We start from the raw sequence: 24,459 nt of genomic DNA, 5'->3' as shown, positions 1-24,459 counted from the left end.
CATGTTAATGGGTACAAACTGGATGTGAATTTGATCCATTTTTCCCCATTCACTTGCTTCTACTGGAACTTTTAAATTTTCATGTGGTGCATAAGACAGTTGAAGAGCTACAAGTTTCTACATAAAAACCACAGCTGTATTACATGCATATGCCTTACTATGGCACCAAACAATTACATGAATCCTGGCAAAGCTAGTGATAGAATTCATTCCAGGGCCCATTCTAATGAGGTGTCTCAGTAATTTAAAATGCTCAGTAGTTTCCTTCACACACCCTAGAAGAATATATGCATTAAAATGTCCCACTTTCCTGATATAGAATGGAGTATTATTTTCTGATTAATGTTTCTAAAAACACAAGCGAATCAGAACAGATAATTGATTTCTTTCAGTTCATAAAATGCAAATTCATTTAATCTTGCTACAGAAATATGGTCCCGTTTGGCTGCTGTGAAGGCTGTAAGAGATAATAATTTGAGAAGACAGAGACAGCTTGAAGAGTTCTAAACAAAGTGCTTTTGTTCTTTATTCTTCCTCTGTTGGCTTATGGTACCCAAATATGAGCCTTTTCTGTTTGTCACTTTGCTACTCATCAGGAGCTAGTTGAAAACTCCTGCAAGCAATTTAAAAAGAAAATTAAATGTGCAACAGCAGTAAAAATGATTTAAATTTCTAGAATCCCATTCTCTCCAATGGAGAGATTTAGGACCAGTTATCAACTGTGTGTGCAAAAAAATACCCTGAAGCTTTCCTGTATCCTTGCCCAAGCATTCCAAAACCATGCATCAGTCCATGTTTATTTTTAAATCTCAGCATTTTTCAAACAATCATGGGGGCTTTTTTTTATTGTGCTTTGGGGCACTGAGTCATCAGTGTTCAACTTTTCAACTCCTCTCACAAACCTGCAGGATACAAACTGCTTTTTATTCCCGATATGATCACAGAGCTGATACTTCCATGAAAAAAGTACCATAGGACATGTAATAAAATTGAAGGTGGCAACCCTGTTATATGGTAGTTTTCTAGCACTTGGCAACGGGTGGTTTGCCCAGGTAAAGATGAAATTCAGATCTGTGTAAGAGCTCAGCCCAAAGCCTAAATACCACTTACATCTCATTCAAGACCTATTTTGAAGACTTCAGGAAGTTTTAATTGCTACATAGACCTTATGTGGACCTTTTATGCAGGGTGAATTTACCCTACCAAAATAATACCCATAGAAAGTGAAACAGACCTGCAGAAAATTACACAAACCGAGGTGCTGAACGTTGATAAACTCTGACTCAGAACTTAAACACAATTAAGCAGCACGTTTTTTTGTGCTGGTATTTGCCAGTACTGAATAGTGGCACTTTTTTCGGAGTGCCCTGGCCAGGGATCCTGTGGCTGGGGCTACTGGTAGGGTTTCAGGCCCCAGATGGCTCCCAGCCATGGGGCTGTGGGGTTCCCCCAATCCCCAGTTAGTGTTCCCGTGGCTGGGGCTGCCAGTGGGACTTCATGCCCCAGCTGGCTTCCAGCTGCAGGGCTGTGAGGTCCCCCTGCCTGCCAGCTGGGGATCCCACACCTGGGGCAGCCATTGGAGATTGGAGCCCCAGCCAGCTCCCAGCCATTGGGCTGTGGGGTCCCTGCCCACCAGAAGGTGAGTACCAGCACCAGTTTTTTTTTGAAACAGAAAAGCACTTCAAGTAAGTAATGGACATGCCATTTTCATTCATTCCACTGTAATATTATGGGTAATATATGAAACATGAAAATTTATGAGAATAGTTCTGTAAAAATGACTTTGTGGCATATAACAAAAATGCCTTTAAACAACAAAAAGGTAATCTGCTAACAAATGCAAATATAGATTGAGATTACACCTAACATAAAATACTTTTGAAAAGAGTTGGTATTATTTACTGCTTTCTGATGCGCATTGTAAGGCAATGTCAATTTCATTTACAGTGATCTCATTTTAAGTTAATACTCTCGCCCTTCCAAATCTAAATAAAATGACACAGAAGAGGCTGCAGAAGAGGCAAAGGTCACTGCGTTATGACTGAAATTAAAGGATCAGCTAAAAGATAAAAGATATATGAGTAACATGCAAGTCAGAAATGTTTCCAGTGGTACTAAACAAATACTGTAATAAAATAGCACTGGAAAGTAGGGATGGAATAGAGCACCTGGTTATACAACTGCTGCTCAGATCATGCACCCTAAAGTAAATGGGGATTGGATGGCCCAGCCTCTATCCCTGCTTGCCCCAGGATCAAGCAGGTTCTCCTGCTGCCGCTCTGCATGTAAAAGGACTGCACGTAAAAGCAGACCCAAGAAAATAAGTGAAAAGATCTCCTTGTGCTTGCTAAACCATTGCATAGGTGGGATGGAGATTACTGAGCTGGACATCCTGCCAACTGTCATGGCAGGTGACATACTCATTTTGCTGAATGGGGTGTGTAAGTTGCAAGTCTGGGAGGACACAAGATGCCACACTTCCATACCTCCTGCATCAGGAGAAATTGGACTCTCAGGCTCTGAACCTGTCCCACCTGCTCCTGCTGCCATTGGTAAACTGAGATTAGGAATAGCCAGCTGATTGGTTGTCATCTGCAAAAGCTATGACATTTTGGCTTTGTTCCAGCACCATCCTTTTCCACCCTTATCACACATGCTGGGTCTCGTATGACACCAGTGGCTTTGCTGATGGCTAAATTTTGTTTGAAGGCTGGAAGGGATTTTTCCCACAGGGGAACCCAGGCAAATGGTTGTGTGGGTAATTTCCACCTTCCATCTGGCATTGAGAGGTCCAGGTCTGGGGTCTACAGCATTACATTCACATATATTGCAGCTTTGGCAGGCTCCAATGTGATGGTGGCTTTTAAAAAAGAGTCTGATGGGAGTCCTTGTAATCCAATGGGCGTTTTGGGCATGGACCTCGAACCAAACATGGTACGATTAGGATATTGTTCACTTCTCGGTCTGGCACAGCAAGGAATGATTCCCCATGGCTCACCTCTCAATTTCTGAGGAGGATGAGGAAATGAGTTGGAGCTCTGGCTTCCTGCCAGGATTCCTGGGCAGCCTTGGGCCTGTAGAGAGGCACTATACTCACCCTCAGGCCCATCAATGGGTGGGGGCAACTGCTCCAAGTCCCAGTGATTCAAAAAGAGCAGCAGCCGGAACCCCAGGCACTTTAAATGGCCTCCTGAGCACAGCACAGCACACTCCAGCAGTCGTAAGATCTGGCTGCCCCAGCCTTGCCCCTTCTGCCTGCTGCCCCGCTCCTTCCTGGAGAATGGAACCACACGTCCACTTTGCCTAGGGGCCTGGCAAATCCGTCACTTCCCCTGCACACCCTCAGGGCTGTAGAAAATGGGGCCATTTGTGCTCAGCTCAACTCCACACTGGAACAACCCTGCTGGTTAACAGTTTAATAAAGTTGCTGCAGTCCCATTTAACCAGCTGCGTGTCTCATTTTTTCTATATCTACCTCAGAGTATCCCAGTGCAAAGAGGCAAGACCTAAGCATCACCTGTGGATTTGATACTCCATTCCATAGCTTTATCAATCCAGCTCAGACTGAACCAAAATGGGACACTCATCCAGGGTCTCCCTAAATCAGAGACCACTTACTGTGCCTGACTGTAAAGCGATTGTGTGAGGAAAAACACTTTTCCACTGCAGACTGGATTGAACCTATTTCACTTTTGGCTTTCTGGACTTCTTATGTGCGATTTATAATAAACACTGGTATTTCTAAAGTCTAAAATGGTTTCTAAACTCTAGAATGAAGCATACTACTTCTATGATAGGACAACTACTGTTTGCACAAGGCAGACGTAAGACTACATGAGCCGCATTCTAGGTGGATGGTTTGAATTCAGGCTAATTAAGAAATCACATTATCTGTTACCAGGATATCATTTAGTTGTTTTTATCTTTTTGTGTAGCAGCAGCACCCATTGGTGAATGGCTGAATAATTTAGCCATGGGTGAATACAGTCATAATGAACCACGTTGTAAAATATCCTTTACATGAACACAGAATCTATCTGAATTCAGACACAATCCACACAGTCTGAAAGTCGCAACTTTGCATAAAACGCTGAACCATTCTTACTAAGCATACTCATATGAACTTCACTTCAAATTTGGTATCTGAGTTGGTATCTCATGTCATGTTCAAAGGCTAACCTCCTGCAGGAAGAGCTGCTGGCCTTGGTAATTTGACTTGCCTTTCTCCTTGGTTGTAACAATATCAGTGCCAAGCATGCTTGTATAACAATGGTTCTATCAGGTATTCCATGCAAGGGAAGGCAGAACTGTCACGTACACTTTGAATGGATGGGAATAGGGATGGGGAAGGGAGAATTATGCCCTAAAATACCTGCATGCTGTCCAAAGTGTTCTGGGTGAAGTGCAAAGCAATAAATTCCAAACAAGACACAATAAACAAAGAGATGTGAAATAAAAAAAGAAAATACAGTTTTGCACACTTATCTTACATTTCAGAACAAAATATATTGAAACAGTTACCACATGTAAAAACATGCATTAATGCAAATTACATGGTACATTTAAGAAATCAGAAATTAATACTGCCACTGATCTTAAATCCCAAAAGACAGATTAAATAAACACAATGATAAAATAAATAGGCTTAGTAAAACATAAAACAGAAGGCCAAGAAACTTTGTTTGATGGGGTTATGCAAATCAGAGGTGGCAGACAAATCAGGTAAACAGGAATTTTGATTGACTTTCAAGGTAAATATATATTATCACCTGTCTGCTTTATTTCCATTTGTTTCCCTTTGGCTCATATTTTCCAGAAGGTACTCTATTATATATTTAAACCAATTTTAATATATATGATAATGCAAGCATATGAGTAAAGCTTTTCCTGTGGAGATATATGTTTTTCAAGAAAATAATACATAAATAAACTCAGCCAAATTTCCAATCATTCTGTCTTCTATTAACACATGGGAAGGTAAGAGCATGGATGGAAGAATGGGTTGCACAGAAGATGGTGGTGAGGGGAAGATCTAGAGAATATTTTTAAAAAAATACTGCCAAGACATTCTTTACCAAATGAAGCATTAACAAGGTAACATCTGTAGCCAACCAGCTTCTGGCTATCATCTCTCTCATGCATTTATATATTATTAAGTGGTTGTTAATTCATAGTGACTTGCGTGATATTAGACTCAGGTAGAAAGGAATAGTTTGCTATTCATCACTGACAATCTATTATGTATGAAATAGCAATGAACAATAAAAAGAAATCTGGCTGCAGTTAGAGTGCCATTTTCACATATAATCTCATATATATGTTACCCATCTGTGGCAGGGCATTGCTGGGGAAGCCCTTAATAAGCTCCTGCCACTCCAGCCACAATCAGGGGACAATAGGTTGGGGTTGGGTGAATACCCCTGTGTTTGCCTGGTAACTGACTGCACCTGCCAAGCTCAGTAGGAAGTGAGAGAAAAGAGGGTTAGAGACCAAGAAAAGAAGGTCAGGCCAGGTCAGGCAGGAAACTTCTAGCCTGTTGCTGGCTAGACCTGTGAATACTTGTGAAGTCTGTACACACAGGTTGAACTTCTTTAATCTGGACCTCTCTCATCCGGCAACATCTGTAATCCAGCATGATTTTAGTTAGCCGGCCGACCTCTTATGACGGGCGTGGCCAAGTTTCTCTTAGTCTCACAAAATTTGTTCACAGCCACCAGGTCTGGCTCTCAGTGTTCTGTGCTGTTGTTTAGTGATAATCTACCCCTAAATGTCTTCTAAGAGCAGTGGAAATGTTGGCAATGCTGCTGCACGATATTGACCTCTCACGGTCCAGCAAATTCTCTCATCCAGCAGCAGTCAGATCCCAAGGATGCCTGATTAGAGAGGGTCAGCCTGTAGTTGGAAACTGCGATGAGAAACTGATAACACATAAAGGGCATGAGTGCTACACCAGACTGAAGTGTCTCTGATTCACTGAGGAGAAAGGCTCACGGTCAGAATCTGCAAGGGCACCATCAAAGTGCAATAAATAACAAAAGAGGAAGATAAAGAAAATAACCAGAATATGTAGTGACCAGTACTGAAATTAACTGGTCACTACACATAGGGACTTATTCACATCACCCAAGGGTATTAATAACAAAAATCTCCACAATCTTTTAACCACCATAGGACTATGGGCCAGAATCTGTGAAGGGCTAAACACCTCCCACTGTTAGGGAAGTCCATAACAGTTCAGTGCACCTTACTGGAGGTGCTCTATACTTCCAGACATCAACCACAGGCTCCAGTGCGCTTTCCATCAGGCTCTAGCAGACTACATGTTTGCAAGAACTGGGTGGGAAACTGAGAAATGTTTTGAGGTTTAAAAAGATTTTCCCATTCAGAATCAGGACAAAACGTCAAAAGCTTCAACATTTTATAAGCCATTAATAAGAATAATAAAAAATTAGTTTCGGTCATTTGAATTGTTTTGTTTGGATTTTGGTTTTTTGTTAGTTTTTGAACACTACAGTTAGCTAAAATTTCAAAATCAAAAACTGTTTAGAATAAACAGAATTTGAAATCTGGCCTATTAACAAGAATCCAAAACTTTTCTTTTCAAAATTAGAAGTTCGCCAAAATCAATCCTTTCCCGCAAACAGTTTCAGTTTTGACAACCTGGCCTTTTCTGGTGAAAAAAGTGGTGTCAGAAAATTCTTGACCAGCTCTAATTTCTGCTGCCTTTCGTTGTCACTTGCCCAGGGCCAGCATGACATTATGGGCCACTTTACAGTCCCAAATTAATGAGGCTTAGAGATAAAAAACAGTGAACATTAGGAGAACATAATAAAGAGACTACAACATTTATCCCTGAACATTTAATTTGGTTGAATAAATAACATAATGGGATTCATATTAAATTTAAACTTTAAATACAAGACTGTTTCAAATTACTGCAAAAATGTAATTCAATTTCAGGACACGAGCCCTTATGGGCCTTGCCCAGCTCCAGATGAATTTAATAGCAAAACACAGTAACGTCAATGAGAGATTATTCTTCAGGTTGGTTTTACACTAAAGAAACAAACTCCTATGCATTTTTCATCAGTAAATGACTGAATCACAAGGTCTTTCCTGGGGACTAATGACCTGCTTGAAAGAACTGAATGTCTGAGGTATAATCCAGGATCCACAAACCCAGACAGTCTTTAATCCCCTGGAATGTCATGGGTCCAGACCATAACTGCTATGAGCAGTTCTCGATGAAGCATATACAGATTTTTTTTTATTCTTCCCTTTTCCTCTAGTCTCTGTATCTTTAACAGTAGGTACAATTTTAATGGATTTATAGTAAAACATGTAAAAAGTTTGATGTAAACATAAAGGACTTTTAAACAGGTATTTCTGTATTTTTTCTCTTGACCAATGAATCGAAGAAGTTTTGATGGACACATATTGTTAATGAAATGCTACCTTTACCATTAACTATTACAATGTATACACTGACCATAGGCTCTCTGGCAATAAAATGACAGGAAATAACCAATAATAATACTTGCACAACAACACTTCCCATTCATAGACCTCAGGAGTCTATACAAAGTAAGGTATCATTATCTCCATTTTATGGATGCAGAAACTTATCTTATGTCTACACTACAGCCTGGACCAACACTGAGATTGATCCATGGAGGTCAATTTAGCAGGTCTACTTAAGACCTATCAAATTGACTGCAAAACACTCTGCAGTTGACTTCTCTATTCAACCCAAGATGAGTAAGGGAAGTCAATGGAAGTGTTTCTCTTCTCAACCCCCACGATGTTGATTCCACGGCTGTGCAATCTAAGATACATTGACTCCAGTAATGTTATTCGTGTGGCTGGAGTTGTGTAGCCTAGGTCAACTTTCTGTGGTAGCATAGATGTGGCCTGAGGAACAAGGGCATAAAGTTATATGTGGTAGGAGAGCACCAGTTTCTTGAACTCCCAGTTCAGTATTCTAGCCATTGGACCATAGATGTATTCTATAAAGCATAAATGAGTTAAAAATGAAAAGGTCTATTTACCCATGCTCAAAGCCAGTGCTTTTTTTGCACCTGTATTTGCTAGTATTGAATGGTGACAGAGAGATAGCCGTGTTAATCTGTATTCTATCAAAACAAAGAAGCAGTCAAGTAGCACTTTAAAGACTAACAAAATAACTGATTAGTTGTGAGCTTTCATGGGACAGACCCTCATCTGAAGAAGTGGGTCTGTTCCACAAAAGCTCAACACCTAATCGATTATTCTGTTAGCCTTTAAAGTGCTACTTGACTGCTTCTTTGTTTTGCTGGTATTGAGTACCGGCACCTTGACAGCCCTAGCTGCAGGATCTCCAGCCAGGTGTGGAGGGGAGCCCACCAGTGCCACAACTGGGAGCCTGCTGGAATGTGGAGCCCTATCAGCAGCCCTGTAGCAGGGAGCCAGCTGGGGTGCAGAACCCCAGTGGTGGGGGTGGTGGGAGGAGGAGCCAGCTGAGTACCAGTTCCTCTTTTTTTTTTTTTTAAGCAAAAAAAGCACTGCTGGAAGCGATCGCAGGTTTATATTTACTATAACAGAAAAGGAACTTGTATAATGGCAGCAAGAATAAAACACGTGTTTCTTACCTCTAGCAGTTGAACTGCACCTTCATGTTCTTTCTTGGCTTCCACCTGAGCCTTTTTCACAATTTAAAAAAGGAAGAATCCAGATTACTCAGTCATGCCATTTTCATCTTGCACTAGATTTTCTTCGAAATATAACACTTTTAAATCAGGCTTTTTATGGTCTTATATTCAGATAACATATAATTATATTACATTTAATTATCAGAGCTAGCACTATATGAATATATCAATTGTTAACTCAACAAAATGCTGTCGATTATACTGTACAGTATATACATCTGAACCAAAGTCTATTAAAGTCAATGAGGGATAGATCTGGCAAAATACTAAAGACACTGGAGTAGTCCCATTGAAATCAAACAATAAAAAAATTCATTGAATGTCACAATGAAATCAGAGGTTTGGTATCAATGTATTGAGAGTGCAACATTTAGTATTTCACTTCAAATACAGCCTGATTTGATTAGGATTCGAAACTGCAAGAAAACAAGGGCTGTCTTGTGATCCGGTATAACCTAAAGCCATTAGAAGATTTAACATGTTTTTTTTTTTCCATGTAGGTTTGCTACATAGTAGTAGATACCCTTTTTTCCAAAGTGCAATTTAATAGTTAAAACCGTAAACTTATATAATTTGATGGTTCTCACTCTCTTCTATTCCAGGACCATACTGAGACCCCAGGACACAACTGTCTCATCAAGATGGGACTCTTTGTCCATACATGTTCAATAGTAACAGAGAGAAAGCTAATCTAGTCTAACTAATCTATTAGAATTCTTTGAAGGGGTTAATAAACATGCAGACAAGGGGCACCCAGGGGACATAATATACCTAGATTTCCAGAAAACCTTTGACACGGTCCCACACCAAAGGCTTTTATGTAAATTAGGCGGTCATGGGATTGGAGGAAAGATCCTTTCATGGATCGGGAATTGGTTAAAAGACAGAAAACAAAGGGTTGGAATAAATGGTAAATTTTCACAATGGAGGTGGGTAACTAGTGGTGTTCCCCAGGGGTCAGTCCTGGGACCGATCCTGTTCAACTTGTTCATCAATGATCTAGAAAATGAGGTAAGCAGTGAGGTGGCAAAGTTTGCAGATGACACCAAGTTGTTCAGGACAGTCAAAACCAAAAGGGATTGTGAAGAACTTCAAAAATATCTCAGCAAACTGAGTGATGGGGCAGCAAAATGGCAAAGGAAATTTAATGTGGGTAAGTGTAAGGTAATGCATATTGGAAAAAATTACCCAAATTACACGTACAACATGATGGGGTCAAATTTAGCTATGACAGATCAGGAAAGGGATCTTGGAGTTATAGTGGATAGTTCTCTGAAGACATCCACGCAGTGTGCAGCGACAGTTAGTAAAGCAAATAGGATGTTAGGAATTATTAAACAAGGGATAGATAATAAGACAAAAGATATCATACTTCCCCTATATAAAACTATGGTACGCCCACATCTTGAGTACTGCGTGCAGATGTGGTCTCCTCACCTCAAAAAAGATATATTGGCATTAGAAAAGGTTCAGAAAAGGGTGACTAAGATGATTAGGGGTTTGGAACGGGTCCCATATGGGGAGAGGCTAGAGAAACTGGGACTTTTCAGTCTGGAAAAGAGGCGATTGAGGGGCGATATGATAAAGGTATATAAAATCATGAATGGTGTGGAGAAAGTGAATATAGAAGAATTATTTACCTTTTCCCATAATACAAGAACTAGGGGGCACCAAATGAAATTGATGGGTAGTAGGTTCAAAACTAATAAAAGGACATTTTTCTTCACACAGCGCACAGTCAACCTGTGGAACTCCTTGCCGGAGGAGGCTGTGAAGGCCAGGACTCTATTAGGGTTTAAAAAAGAGCTCGATAAATTTTTGCAGGTTAGGTCCATACATGGCTATTAGCCAGGGGTAAAGTATGGTGCCCTAGCCTTCAGTACAAGGGCAGAAGATGGATGGCAGGAGATAAATCACTTGATCATTGTCTTCTGTTCTCCTTCTCTGGGGCACCTGGCATTGGCCACTGTCAGCAGACGGGATATGGGGCTGGATGGACCTTTGGTCTGACCCAGTATGGCCGTTCTTATGTTCTTATATAATATGAAAACAAAAATAGCAGTCAAATAGCACTTTAAAGACTAACCACCTAATAAATGATTTTGTTAGTCTTCAAAGTGCTACTTGACTGCTTTTTTTGTTTTGTCCATACAGTAGTGTTTGAAGGGTAAAGTTACTGTTAATAATTCCAACCTTTGATAACAGTATCTCTCCATAGCAGTGTTTCCCAAACTGCATTCCATGAGATGTGAATAGGTGTTCTGTCAAAGAATTTTGATGCTAGTAACACTTTTCCTTCTAAAATAAGACATTGTGTATCAAAAAATACTAAGGTTTTTGAATAGCATTTATATTGTAGGTATATTCATATTTATAACAAATTCATAATAATCTAGTTATTATGCGACTCGTGCCGAAGCACAGATGCAAAACCACTCTTCCCCTTAAATTGTCAAATATTACTTATTTTTATTTTCCAATAATTTTCTGTAAACATACTTTATAAAAACACAACATTTAAATATATTTTTCCATACCTAATTTGTTTTCCGTTTCTTTTTCATAAAAATGGTTTTAAGCTTTAAGGAAGGACAGTCCTTTTTTGAACAATATCATCCTTTTTATATTTGTACAAAAGACCACCACCAAAATCCTTCTTTTGGCTGTTATATTGATGTTCTGTTTTGGGTTTGTACTTTATGTTTAATATCTACACTTAATTATAGGGTTGCTGACCACTGTCCTATCAGAAGGACATTAGTTGTTCATTCAGATGATTTTCTCATTATTTTTCTGTTATTTGCATAATAAAAGACATCTGAATAAACTAACTCAAATCATTTTTTGAGCACTACATGCAGCAATTTTTCAGTATGAGCCCCTCCACTCCCAGACCAGCATGTACGTGGAACACTATATTCCAAGGCCAAAAGTGTTCTATGGCCATATTAGTCCGGGAAATGCTGCTGCTCTCCAGAATGTCTCGCAGCATTCAGTTTTGACTTCTCCACCAATAAATTCAGCTCCAATTAATTTTATATAGAATGTTATTAGTGGCCAGTTTAACAAAAATGATCTTTTTATCTTAAAATATTGTGGAAATCTGCAGAGACACAGAAGTGCTGAATAACCTCCATGTGCAAGATTTGAAATAGAAACCAGCTTTATGGATGGGATAGTTCAGTGGTTAGTGCATTGGCCTTGAAAACCCAGGGCTGAGAGTTCAGCCCCAAGGGGACCATTTAAGGATCTGGGGTAAACAGAGTTAAAAAAAAAAAAGTCTGTCAGAGATAGTGACAGGTCTTGCCGTGAGCACAGGGGACTGAACTTGATGACCTCTTGTGAGGTCCCTGCCAGCTCTATGAGATATGTATGTATATCTTCAGTTGAGACAGTCTGTTCCTGCATAAAAGGTGAGATAAAACACTGCTTGCCTCACTAATAGGAGTAGCCTCATTAAAGTCAATGGAAGAAGCAGCATGAGAAAGACAAGACTTAAATAAACACACGTTTGGGTCCCCAGGTATGTCTTCACGTCTGCTATGAACGGATGGCACTTGCAAAACTGCAAGTGTAAACGAGAATGTGTGATTAAGAATGATTTGAAAGATCCAACCTAAGTATTCAGGATCTGATTTCGGGAATAGTTTGCCCAAGCAAAGATGCAGCTTTAGTTCCCATATTGATTGCTCATATGCTATCTCTGTGAGAGCACTATAGAGTGCTACCCAAGTCTGTGAAGCCAAACAAAAACTCATTTTAAAAGACCCAAATAACTCATTTTTATTTCTCTCTGCAAAAATGGGACAAATCTGTACGTTTATGATGATGTGATAGGTATCAGGGATACACAGAGAAATGAAATCAATTAACTGTTCTTAAATCAACTTTATGGTTCACTGGACCTATCATTTAACAGAGATTTTTTTTTAAGGTAAGTCATGGCTGGCCAATCACTATGTCACTTCTGGATAGGGTCTCCTCTAAAACAGCTTTTGAATTAGACAAGAATACCGAGAAATGTTGTCACTGCTGAAATAAAGAGAAGGATGCTACATGATAGACATTGCAGAAATTCCATGTCATAAAATAAAACGGCTAATAATAATATCTCTATCTGACTTTAAAATAGCATTAATATGTTAACATTTCAAAATGCTGAATGAAATTAAATTTTAAATAAAGAATCAAAATTATAAAATGTTTAACCTTAATAAATGGATCTAAATCAAATGAAAAATTGATTAAATCAGCTAATTGGACAAAAGCTGTTTTCAGCTGGCAGTACATTTGGCATTTGAAAAAAAAAAACACAAATCCAATGAACAACAACTTTAATCAGCCAAGGTAAGTGACAAAAATTGTTTCCAACAATAAATTTCAAGAAAAAGGGGTTGAATGGAACAGAATTTTGCCACTTTGCAGAAAGTGGTGGACAATTGTGTACAACAACATTCAACTCAACGGTTTAAAAACTGGCAATAGTTACAATTTGCTTTCATGGGGCTGTTTGCTGATTGGTAAAACAATGTTAACAGCAGATGCAAAAAGGTTCTATTTCACTGTAGCAATATATGGACATTTAAATAGCACAGTGCACTGGAAGCAATATTTAAGATTAACGCTTGAAGGACACCCCCTCTAAAAAGTAGAAGAATGTTTATCACCAGCAATTCAAAGAGAAAAGGCACACATTTATGTACACAACACTTACCTGGTCTTGGAGCTGAAATCTAATAACAACAGGTAGGCTCTAATTCAGCAAAGCACATAAACATATTGGCATCTTAGCACGCATATGATGTATACCATCTGTAAAGACCTTTTCAACTATCGGCTAATTAATCCTTTTCTGAGCAGCTAGCTGTTTGCTGCCTTTAGCAAGTACTTCTTAAACAAAAGGGGGTTCTTCAATCAATTTGGGAACTACTGTTTAAATTATAGTTTAGTTAAATTAAAGGATAAACATATTAATTGTAAATGGGGTATGTAGTTTTCACAAGTGGACAGCACAGAAGATTATATATAAGTAAAATTTCAGTGAGAATATGGGGAAATGCAGCTGAAACATCAGTTTTAATATATCATGACAGGTAACCCAGTTTACATACAATTACTATCTGAATTTCACATATTTAATCAAGAAGTTTAAAAACTCTCAGTGCCTTTAGATAAGCCTAAGTTTAGTTTCTGAGCCTTTGACAAACTAGGGGTAAAACATCTTGTAAGTGCAGATGTATGTGCTGGCAGTCAATCTTCCAGTGTTTCATTTAGCACAACTAGTTGGAAAACATTCAATTCAACTGTCATGGCACCACCATTGACCTTGGTACTCCTGGCAGTTGCGGCTGAAGGATTTGGGCTTATTTAGTTTACAGAAGAGAAGACTTAGGGGTGATTTAACAGCAGCGTTCGACTTACTGAAGGGGAGCTCTGAAGAGGAGGGTGATGGTCTCAGTGGTATCAGGTGGCAGAACAAGGAGTAATGGTCTGAAGTTGAAGAGGGAGAGGTGTAGGTTAGATATTAGGAAAAACTACTTCACCAGGAGGGTGGTGAAGCATTGGAATGTGTTGCCTAGAGAGGTGGTGGATTCTCCATCCCTTGAGGTTTTTAAGTCTCAGCTGGACAAGGTCCTGGCTGGGACGACTTAGTGGGGGTTGATCCTGCTTGAAGCAGGGGGCTGGACTAGATGACCTCCTGAGGTCCCTTCCAGCCCTGTCATTCTGTGAAGTCAAGGGGAGAGTCTCTCCTGTCAACCTCCTACTGTGTGGATGGCAGCAAAAATCAATTTTAGATAAGTCAACTCCAGCTATGCAATTTTTATAACTGGATTTGCATATCTAAAATCTATTTTACCTCCTATTGTAGACCTGGTCTACAAGTACAACTGTAATTTCACTGTGAAATGGTACAATTTCAGGAGACACAAAGTGAAAACTCTATCGTAGATTTCTACTAAAGTGAATGAGCCATACAAAGGGAAAGCAGGAACTGTTATGGTTATATAAAGGAAAGTTTGCCCTATCTAACATTAGTCAGTATAAACATGACCTTGAAAAATAATAATGCTCACTGAGGTAGGCACTCAAATGCAATCATGGGCTATCTCGTACGTTAAGGATATAGTTCACACTACAAAGTAAATAAAAATATGCTGACTGATCTCTGTGAATCAACCCTTGAATCAATACCATTCTTAAACCAGCAGGGGATGCTCCGATACAAGATGTATGCTATTCAGATGGCTGTGTGGCCATTAACGATTTCAGAACATTAGCTCCCCAGCCAAACTGCAATTTTCTAGTTTGTTTACCTCAAAAATACATAACGCTTTCATTTATAATTCCTTGCTTCAGCTGTTGGGGAGTATTCTCACACATGGTTGGATGAATGGTGTGTTTCATACTAGAGGGGACTGTATTTCTTGTGGGTAACATTTTATCAGAGTCTTGTCTTTCCTGTGTGCTGATGCCCTTCTGAGGATTAATTAACATATGTAAAGCATTATATGATTCTCAGCTGAAAAGGGCTAGAGTGTGATCATTTGTATGGAAGTTATTCCTAAACGAGGGCTTCTGGTAACAGAGATAAGGAGAAGGGGGTTCAAGAGGAGAGATTGGATCTACTCCCCCAAATGACAGGTACACATTTTTCATTACATGGAAGTGAGAGACAGAGAGACATGTCTAGCACAGAGTTTAGCATTTTGTCCTGCCAATCACAAATACAGTTATCTGAGTCTGGTTAGGGGCAGCCAAAGGCTTTTAAAAACCTCAAAGGAATGTGCAGGAGTCAGTAATTTCCTGCTAATCTCATTTTATCTCCCTTTTCAGTTCTCATCATGAACTGTAATAAAGTTTGCTCTAGATTTATGAATCCATCAAGACCTTTTGTTAACCATTATGTCAGGCAGGCAAAAAGTAGGAGTGTGGGACGCTGGCTATCCTAGAACCACACATGCCGTATTCCTGTATAAACACCCCACTAAAAGCAATCCTCACTAGGACGACCATTTCCTATAAACATTCCAATATGATGGGGCAGAACCTCCACTGATGTACATTAGTGCAGCTGCACCTACTTCACTAGCTGGACCCACAGTCTACAAAGTGCTGCTGCAGCTCTCATTAAAATAAGTGGAGAGACTCCCGTTGCTCTGCACTGGTGCTGGATCAAGCAGTCTAGACTGTGGAGGGCATATACTGAAGCTGAATGCTAATCTGTTGCACAGTAACATCACCTCCTTTGGCACTGGTGAATAGTCGTATTTCTTCTTGTACTACAATAATAAGTCCTCCTGCTGGCATCTGATAAAATATTGATTCCTATAACGTTAGGAAACATATTATGACAGGTAACAGAAACCTGTACATCATCAATCATCACAAGTTTAATAAAATCTATCCTCAACACAAGCTTTTGATAAATGGTCAGGAAAACTGCATCAAGAGTTAACTCCCCCTCCCTTCCATTGCACAAGCTCGTAATAAAATTAGCTAGTGAATCACTGTTTTATCTGATTCTGTACCACCATAAAAGCCTGAATTAACAATATTAGGCTTTTCTTTCTGGAGACCAAAGAACCAGATAAACACAGTGGGATGGGGATAAAAGCACGTCTATTCGTACAAAAAGAAAAATTATTTAGGATTCAGTACAGCAAAGGCACCAGAGAACAGCAGTTATTGGCTTTGTTTAATGGGACATATCACCTTGAACCCTAATCATATTAATGCTGGGGAGACATAAATTCCAAATCTGTCACACCACCACATTACTGCCCCGTGCACGCTGGTAGGATTTTACAATGCCCATCTAAAGCACTGTAGCGAATAAAACAATAAGCAATAAAAGAGGCAAAGTGAACCTAGGGAATGCCCAGCAGGGCTGACAGCCATCGCATGCCCAGGGGCAAGGTGGGAGGGGGCAGCTTGCACCCCAGAAAGGGCAGGGCCTCAGGTGGAAGGGGTGGGGCCTTCGACAATCAGCTCTCATCAGTGCCCATACCACAGCACTGACCCCGCCGAGACCTAAGAGCAGCACAGAGCAGCACTCTCGTGGCAATTAAAAGGGGCCTGCGGCTCCAGCCGCTGCCACTGATGCTGCAATAGTGAATGTGAGCCGGTGCTGAATCTTCAGGGAGCCGATCAGCCTAGTTCTAACATTAACATTCATTTAGACGCCCATTTCTCACATACCTTTCAGTGAAAAGAATAGCCTCCCAGCCCAAGTCAATCTTAGGACATACATGGCCCCCCTCCACTATATATCTCAGCATTCTCAATCTAGTAGGCTGTGTGTACACTAGCAAGTTCCTTCAAAATTTTTTTTGAAAGAAGGGGACTCCTTTGAAAGATCCCATGGAGCGTAAACACACAAAAAGTGTTCTTTCAAAAGTAAGTGGAAAGAATGTGGTGCGCCTGTCAAAATCATTCTTCCTTTCCTGTGTCAGGAAGACTGTCCCCTTTGGACATCTTCTTTAGAAGGAAAATGTGTGCGCATGTTCTGCGGGGCCTTTTTGTTCCTGAAAGAGCAGTCCTCATAAGGCTGATTTTTTGATCCCTGGCCTGTTCTTTCGAAAGAGCGGGGGCTGTGTGGACGCTTTCTGTTGAAAGAGCAGATCATCTTTTTTGTGTGTGGACGCAGTCTTTCAAAAGAAGTTCTTTCGGAAGAGATTTTCCAGAAGGGCTTCTTTCAAAAGATCTCTGTAGCATAGCCATAGCCATAAGGTATTTATCTTCACAATACCCCTATAGGTTATTCGCTCCATTTTAGAGATTGGGAACTGATGCACAGACCTGTGGATTTGGAAAGGTATTTAGATCCCTGAAGCTACACAGAGGCTCCTTAGTGAGACTTCCAAGAGCACTAAAAGTGGTTTGGCACTGACTTCTCATTGCAATCAATAGACACAAACCTACATTAGCACTTTTGAAAATCTCACCTAAAGAGCTTTGAAAATTTGGCCCAAAAGGACTAGGTGGCATGCCCAAGGTCGCCCAGGTTATCTGTGGGGAAGCAGCGAATTAACCCCAGGTCTCCACATTCTCAGACTAATACTGGAACCACTTTGACCTTCTCTGTCATCTGGCTGCCAAACCAACCCCATCCCTTTTGGGTCTCTAGAGAATACTCTCTTCAGTATTACAATTATGTGGATCACAAAAGAAGGGAGAAGCCTCAACCAAAATTGGGTCTCAGTGTGCTAGGCTCTGTACATATAGGCTGTGTCTACACTGAGCCCTAGTGCCGACACTTTGATGCAAATAAGCAGTCTCCAAAATGCAGGTTCATTTGCATATTCATACTGCTAATGTGCATATTCATGAGGCTAATTTGCATTTTCACAACAGAAATCAAGCATCATAGACGTGGTTCTGCCAGCAAAACCTCCCTGTGTCAGCAGCACCTTATGCCTTCTTTTTTCTATACTGCTTGATTTTTGCTGCAAAAACGCAAATTAGCCTCATGAATATACACATTAGCAACATGAAGATACAAATAAGCTGCCATTTTGCATTTTCGACACCGCTTATTTGCCTCAAACTGTTGGCAATAGGTCTCAGCATAGACACAGCCATACATAGCAAGAGAATCTCTCTACTGCAAGTTATTTACACTCTAAATAGAAAAGCCACCTCTATCCTTTTAAGAATGAACATGTTGGCTATGTCTACACTAGCATAAATCTTCAAAATGGCCATTTCGAAGATTACTAATGAGACACTGAAATGCACATTCAGCACCTCATCATCATGGTGCCGGCCGTGGCTCTTCGAAATTGCCACGTTTTGCTCCTGTGCGGCTCGTCCAGAAAGGGGTCCTTTTTGAAAGGACCCTGGGAACTTCAAAATCCCCTTATTACATGCACTTCAGCGCCTTATTAGTAATCTTCAAAATGGCCTTGAATGGCCATTTCAAAGACTTGTGCTAGTGTTGACACAGCCAATAAGTTGTCAGGAAGCTATCAATGAAAGACAATGGAAAAGACATGCTAAGAACCTCAATTATATTGTAAATTGAAGCTGATATGGTTAATATGCTAACTACCGATGCTTGCAAAAGGATGGTGAAGGAGGTTTGCTACAGACCACCAAATCAAAGCAGACAAGAGGATGCATTACATCTTAAACACTGGTCTGTTGTATGTCAGGGGAAAACAGTGTTGTTTTGTGGGAATCCAGAGGGGTAGCTGTGTTAGTCTGTATTTTCACCATTAACAAGCAGCCCTGTGGCATGTAAAACACACCTCACCTGAGGAACCCAATTCACAATCAGTATAACCCTAAACAGCTCAGGAAGTGGATTTTACCCAAAAAAGCTCATGATCTAATAAACCTTTTAGTCTCTAAGGTGCCACAGGAATGCTTGTTATTCATGGGACTTCAACTTGGGAGACATTTGCCGGAGGGTCAGAACACCAGTAGCAAAATCATCATCAGAGATTACAGAAATTAGAGATGATAATTTTCAAACAAAAAAGCATTCCAGCCAACATGAGTTACCTATTTCGGATCTCATTATTATGGCTAAAGAAGAATTATATTACACTGGTAGTTGGTGGTTGACTAGGGACCCGTTGTCATGTCATGATCACATTACATTCAATATGGGCAAAGAGGACAATCCCAATAAGTAATATGTGTGTTTGGTGCTTCAAAAGGGCTGATTCCTGAAAGCTGAAGAAAATTGTGAGAAAAATTGACTGAGGTAAAATATTTAGACAGAAAAACATGAACAAACATTAGGAATTCTTTGAGAAAAAATTATTAACTGGGGAGAAACTCACAATTTCACAGTCAAGAAAGAGAACACCTTTGGTTGAAAACCCATCCAAAAAGAAGGCGCAATTAGAAATAAAAATGCAATAGATTACATATGGAAAAGGGAGTTAGGAAGTTAAGAAACTTCATAAGGGAAAGAAAAGAAAATTCCCTGGCTTGCAGAACTAAGGACAATAAAAAGATATTATTGAGTATATTAGGAAAAAAAGAAATTCTGGCAAAGACACAGGCTTGTTTCTGGGGCCACATCTACACGAGAAGCATCTGTCAACAGCAGGGACGGCCAGAAAGGATTTCCCAGCAAAACTTCTGTCAACAGATTGCGTCTACACATAAAATCAGATTGAAAGCGCAAGCCACTCTGTTGACAGAGAGCAGCCAGACTTCCTGGCTTTCTCTTAATAGAACAGCTGACCAGAAGCCTGCAAACAGGGCTGCCCAGTGAACCAGAAGACCTGCCCGTCAGCAAAAGGGCCCCGGAGCATCTACACGTCTGTGTTGTCAACAGAACACTGTCAAGCGAGGCACAATACCTGAATGGGGAGAGGTATAACACTGCCAGCAGATGTGGTGGGTTTTGTTGACAAAGTACATTTTGCATGTAGATGCTCTGCGGATTTTTCCAACAAAAGGCCAGTTTTGCTGAAAAAATCCTCTCGTAGATAGAGCCTAGATGGAGATAGTAAAACTGTTAATAATAATTCAGTAAAATCTGCAAAATAGCATTCATTAAATACTTCTGCTTCGTATTGGGAAAAAATTATTTTATCATATGAGAGTAATGAAGCACTGTTTAGTCCATTAGTAACTGAGGAGCATATCACACGAATCTGCTAGGGATAAACATTTTTAAACCAGCAGGTGTGGGCAACATGAAGCCAAGAGTCCTAAAAGAGTTGAGTGAGGAGATTTCCACCCAGTGATATTAACTTTTAAAAAACTCTTAGAACACCAAGGAAATTTCAGGAGACTGGAAGAGCACTAATTAATGGGGCACCTGGAATGATGCTGATAACGATAGCAATTAGCATGACACTACTCATAGGCAAAATAATAGAAAAGTTGATATGGGATTCAACTGATAAGGAATAAAACAATAGGAATATAATTAATGCCAACCATCCCAGATTTATGGAATAAAGGTCCTGTCAAACAAACATGATGTCAATCTTTGATGAGATTACATGTTTGGTTGATTAAGTTAACGGTGTAGATAGAAAATACTTCATATTTCTGTAGGATTTTGACACACCACTGGACAACATTCGGAAGTATTGGTCTTAAATGACAGCAAAGGAGATTTATGTTAGACATTAAAAGAAACTTCCTAACTGTAAGGGTAATTAAGCATTGGAACAAATTACCTAGAGAAGTTGTGGAATCTTTGTCATTGGAGTTTTTTAAGAACAAGTTAGACAAATACTTGCCAGGGATGGCCTAGATCAGTGGTTTTAAGCAGTGTGTGCCATGAGAACCATCTAAGTGTGCTTTGAAATTTCATCAATTTCCCCTCGCTCTGGCTCTTTGTAGAACCACCATGAGGAGAAATGCTGACCTCACAGGACCACGTTCATGCAGGAGGTGGCTGAAAGGCTGTTTCCTTGTCCTAATGAGCTGGCAGGGAGCCTGCCCCCACTGCTTGCTATGGCAAAGGGGAGGGAGGGAAGATGGGAGCCTGTTGGAGCTGGAACATGGTTTAACTGCCACATGCTGGCTCCAACCAGCTCGTGGGGAGGGGAGCAGCTTTCAGTGGTTACTCATTTACTCAAGCTCCAATGCAGGGTGTTGAGCAGATTTTGAAAATTCGTCCGAGCTCACTGTCTAAGATGGTGTAGTCTGCAGTGGATTTGAAACATTAATGCATCTGATCCCTGTTTAGCCTGCTGAATGCACTACTGTGTTGCAAACCTCTCTGATAAGACTGTAACCATAGTAATGTGTCACATTTATGAGCAATCGATTCAGCTGAAAAACATGGGCGTGGTGTGGAACTGTTTGTCTCATTAAAGTGTGCCATGTTATTGAAAATGTTGGGAACCATGGGTCTCGATAATGCTTGATCCTGTCATGAGCGCAGGGATCTGGATGATGAGTTTCAAAAAATTTTATCTTTATGGCCACCAAAATGCAAACTGGCAACATCCCATGACAAAACAGACAAAGGAAAGATCATTAAATCAACGTTTAGTATCCTCAAAAAGAATATCTCTTGCTTTGCTGAAGGGTGAATTTCAATCATTATCAATGCAAATATTTTTTCATTTGTCTGGCTGTATACAGTAGAACAGATTTTTTTACTGCTATTAAAAGATAAAAACTTAACCCTTCCAAGCCTAAATGTAACTATCTAAATCAATGATTGGGACACATGTCAGACAGAATATTTTAGAAAAAGAGTAGACTGAACTTGGAAAGTAGGTGCCATGTCAATGGACTCAGATTAAACACAGCTATTTTCAGAGATCCATTTCTTTACTCTTAGCCAGTCGCTGCAATGTGCCATTTTATTTGCTTTTCATTTTCTTCACTTACCTTCTGCAGCAGTTCAATTTCCTGCTGTTTTGCATTGAGAACAGCCAAGGCTTGCTCATGCTCCAATTCCAGCTGTTGCCGCCGTTCAGCAGCCTCTCGCATATGCTGGTTCAGGGAAAGAAAACCAATTTATTAGAAGATTTAAAATGTACCATTCTGAAAAAGTATGCTAATATTTTAAAGCATGATGATGATGATTTCAATATAAGCAATCTCTTTGGTAACCAGTAGGTGCACATGAGATAAAATTTTTATGCAGTCAGGCCATAGAGGTATATTTCCACTGAAATGCATGATTAGTTTGATCTGAATCCCCATTAGTTGATGGCAATACATTGCCAATGGCATACAGCTGAGCAGTTTATATTCCACTGAGTGGAGGGCAGAGTTACAACATACCCTTGACACCTCATCAGAGCTCTGTAAACTGTATCATAACAAATAGTTTTATCTCAGGAAAATTTTAGCTTGTCAAATTCCCTAATTGATTTTTATTTGGAATCCCATTTTCTCATTTGCTCCATGCGTGTTCATCATAAAGAAACATTCTGATCTTGATGTTCTCTCTCTTCCTCTCTCTCTCTCTGTCCCTTTCATTTATAACAGAGAAAAAAATCAGATAAATGAATTTGGATACAACTGACTATACAATACAAAAAATAATTTTTTTTAAAGAAAACCTTCAATTAGTGACACAAACTAGAATGACGCAAGACACTTCAAAAGTGCACAAACTGAAGACATCATTTGCAGATACCAACCTTTAATTTAATTAAAGGAAAACTAAGTGCAGCTTCATATTGCTGTACTTTCAAAGCATCTTGTGCAATAAATGGGAATTATTAAATGATCTCTTTCTAGATTCCAATCTCTTCGCTTTAGAAGCTGATATTACAGATTGAGATGATAAACGTTTACTTGTGGCAGTGAGGGTTACTACATGAAAACCAAAGCAGATACCTGTTCTTGAGGGAACAAATGGTACTGGCTTGCCTATACACTTGCCTATACACTGAGTATAAATGGTGTCAGAAGTTCTTAGTGTGGATAAAAGAAAGCTCTCAGCAAAGTGGGTGTATTGATTGACTTCTTTAATGAGTTATCATTGTGAGCTAAAAGGAATTAATAACAAAGAGAGACAGTCTAAAGACGTAGAGCAACGAAGGGTCCTGTGGCACCTTATAGACTAACAGAAAAGTTTAGAGCATGAGCTTTCGTGAGTTAACTCACTTCTTCAGATGCTGGCCAAAGAAGAAGTGAGTTAACTCACGAAAGCTCATGCTCTAAACTTTTCTCTTAGTCTATAAGGTGCCACAGGACCCTTCGTTGCTCTACAGATCCAGACTAACACGGCTACCCCTCTGATACTAGTCTAAAGACGATGGATAGTACCAATATAGATGTATTTGCTAAGAAGTGGGTCTGCTGGTGTGTGGGGGTCAGGTGTGGGGGGGAAGCAAAGGAGCCTGGTGGATTTAAGGGGACCAGAGCTGACACTGCCATCACTGTTGCTGTACCCATGCTTGGGTCCCAAGCCCTTTTCAATAGCATTGCTCTAGCAGCATGGTAGGACTGCTGGGAGCCCAGGAGCTTGGACTGCAGACTGGGAATGGAGGGGAACAGGCTGGCAAGAGAAGGAAAGAGCCAAGGTCTGGGGAGTAAAGACAGGATGCGGGGAGCAAGGGCTGAGGGGGACAGAGGAACAGGACCAGGAAGAGAAAAGAGCGGAGGAGTGGGAGCAGGGGGAGGCAGGCAGAAAGGAGCAGGGTGGGGGACGAGGCCGAGACGGGCACAGGACGTGTGAGGGGCAGAACTGTGCGTGAGGTATTTGGGAGCCAGAGAGGACGGAAGGAGGCCAAGATGGGGACAGGAACACTGGGGGTGGGGGAGGGCAGAGCTGGTTCAGGAGGTTGCCTGGGGGCAGAGGGGGGAAGGAGCTGAGCTGGGCACAAGACTGCTGTGGGTCAGAGCTGTGATCGGAGTGGCACAGAGTGAAAGGAGGGTGGGAGGGGTGGGAGTGGCAGCTCCAGTCAGGTGGGGGATGGGTCTGGAACTGACCAGGGGGTCCTCCAATTGAGGGGTGGCGCTTGGAGTTTCCCTGGGTGGGAAGTGGTGTGTGGCTTTGTCTGAGGGCACTGACTGTTCTGCCCAAGAGCCTGGAATTCCTGTCAGGAGGCCTGCTCGGAAGACAACCAGATCTTCAGTAGTTTACCTGGTTTCTTTTTGGTAACTGAGTTCTTCAATATCTACTTTTTGCCTGATGACTTAGTGAAAAACTACAACCAAGATCTTCAAATCTGAAGGGATTTCTGGACTATTGGGTGGGTGCCCAATCTGAGATGCCTTAAGAAGACATGGATCCTTTTAAAGCAGCTTAAGTTTGGGTGACCAAAATTCAAGGCATCCAAAAACCATTAGTCATGTGTGAAACTTTTGTTTATGGTATGTACCTTCC

General features: G+C 40.5%; 1 protein-coding gene across 18 annotated transcripts in view; it reads right to left on the bottom strand.

Moving 5' to 3' along the window:
* Positions 1-24,459, bottom strand: part of RIMBP2 (RIMS binding protein 2) — a 485,649-nt gene that overhangs the window by 111,120 nt on the left and 350,070 nt on the right. For 12 of the 18 annotated variants that reach the window (XM_075012504.1, XM_075012509.1, XM_075012514.1 and 9 more), the window contains 3 exons: positions 22,005-22,109; positions 8,628-8,678; positions 4,373-4,393 (listed from right to left, as the gene is read on the bottom strand). In XM_075012504.1, coding sequence (XP_074868605.1) covers positions 4,373-4,393; positions 8,628-8,678; positions 22,005-22,109 — 177 coding nt within the window. The remainder of the gene's footprint in view (positions 1-4,372; positions 4,394-8,627; positions 8,679-22,004; positions 22,110-24,459) is intronic. The other 6 variants (XM_075012506.1, XM_075012518.1, XM_075012515.1 and 3 more) reach the window with 1 other exon arrangement.

The sequence above is a fragment of the Carettochelys insculpta genome, chromosome 18, assembly GCF_033958435.1.
Source record: "Carettochelys insculpta isolate YL-2023 chromosome 18, ASM3395843v1, whole genome shotgun sequence".
Lineage (NCBI taxonomy): Eukaryota > Metazoa > Chordata > Testudines > Carettochelyidae > Carettochelys > Carettochelys insculpta.
Note: the sequence above shows the minus strand (reverse complement) of the source record. Positions and strands in the feature narration are given on the sequence as shown.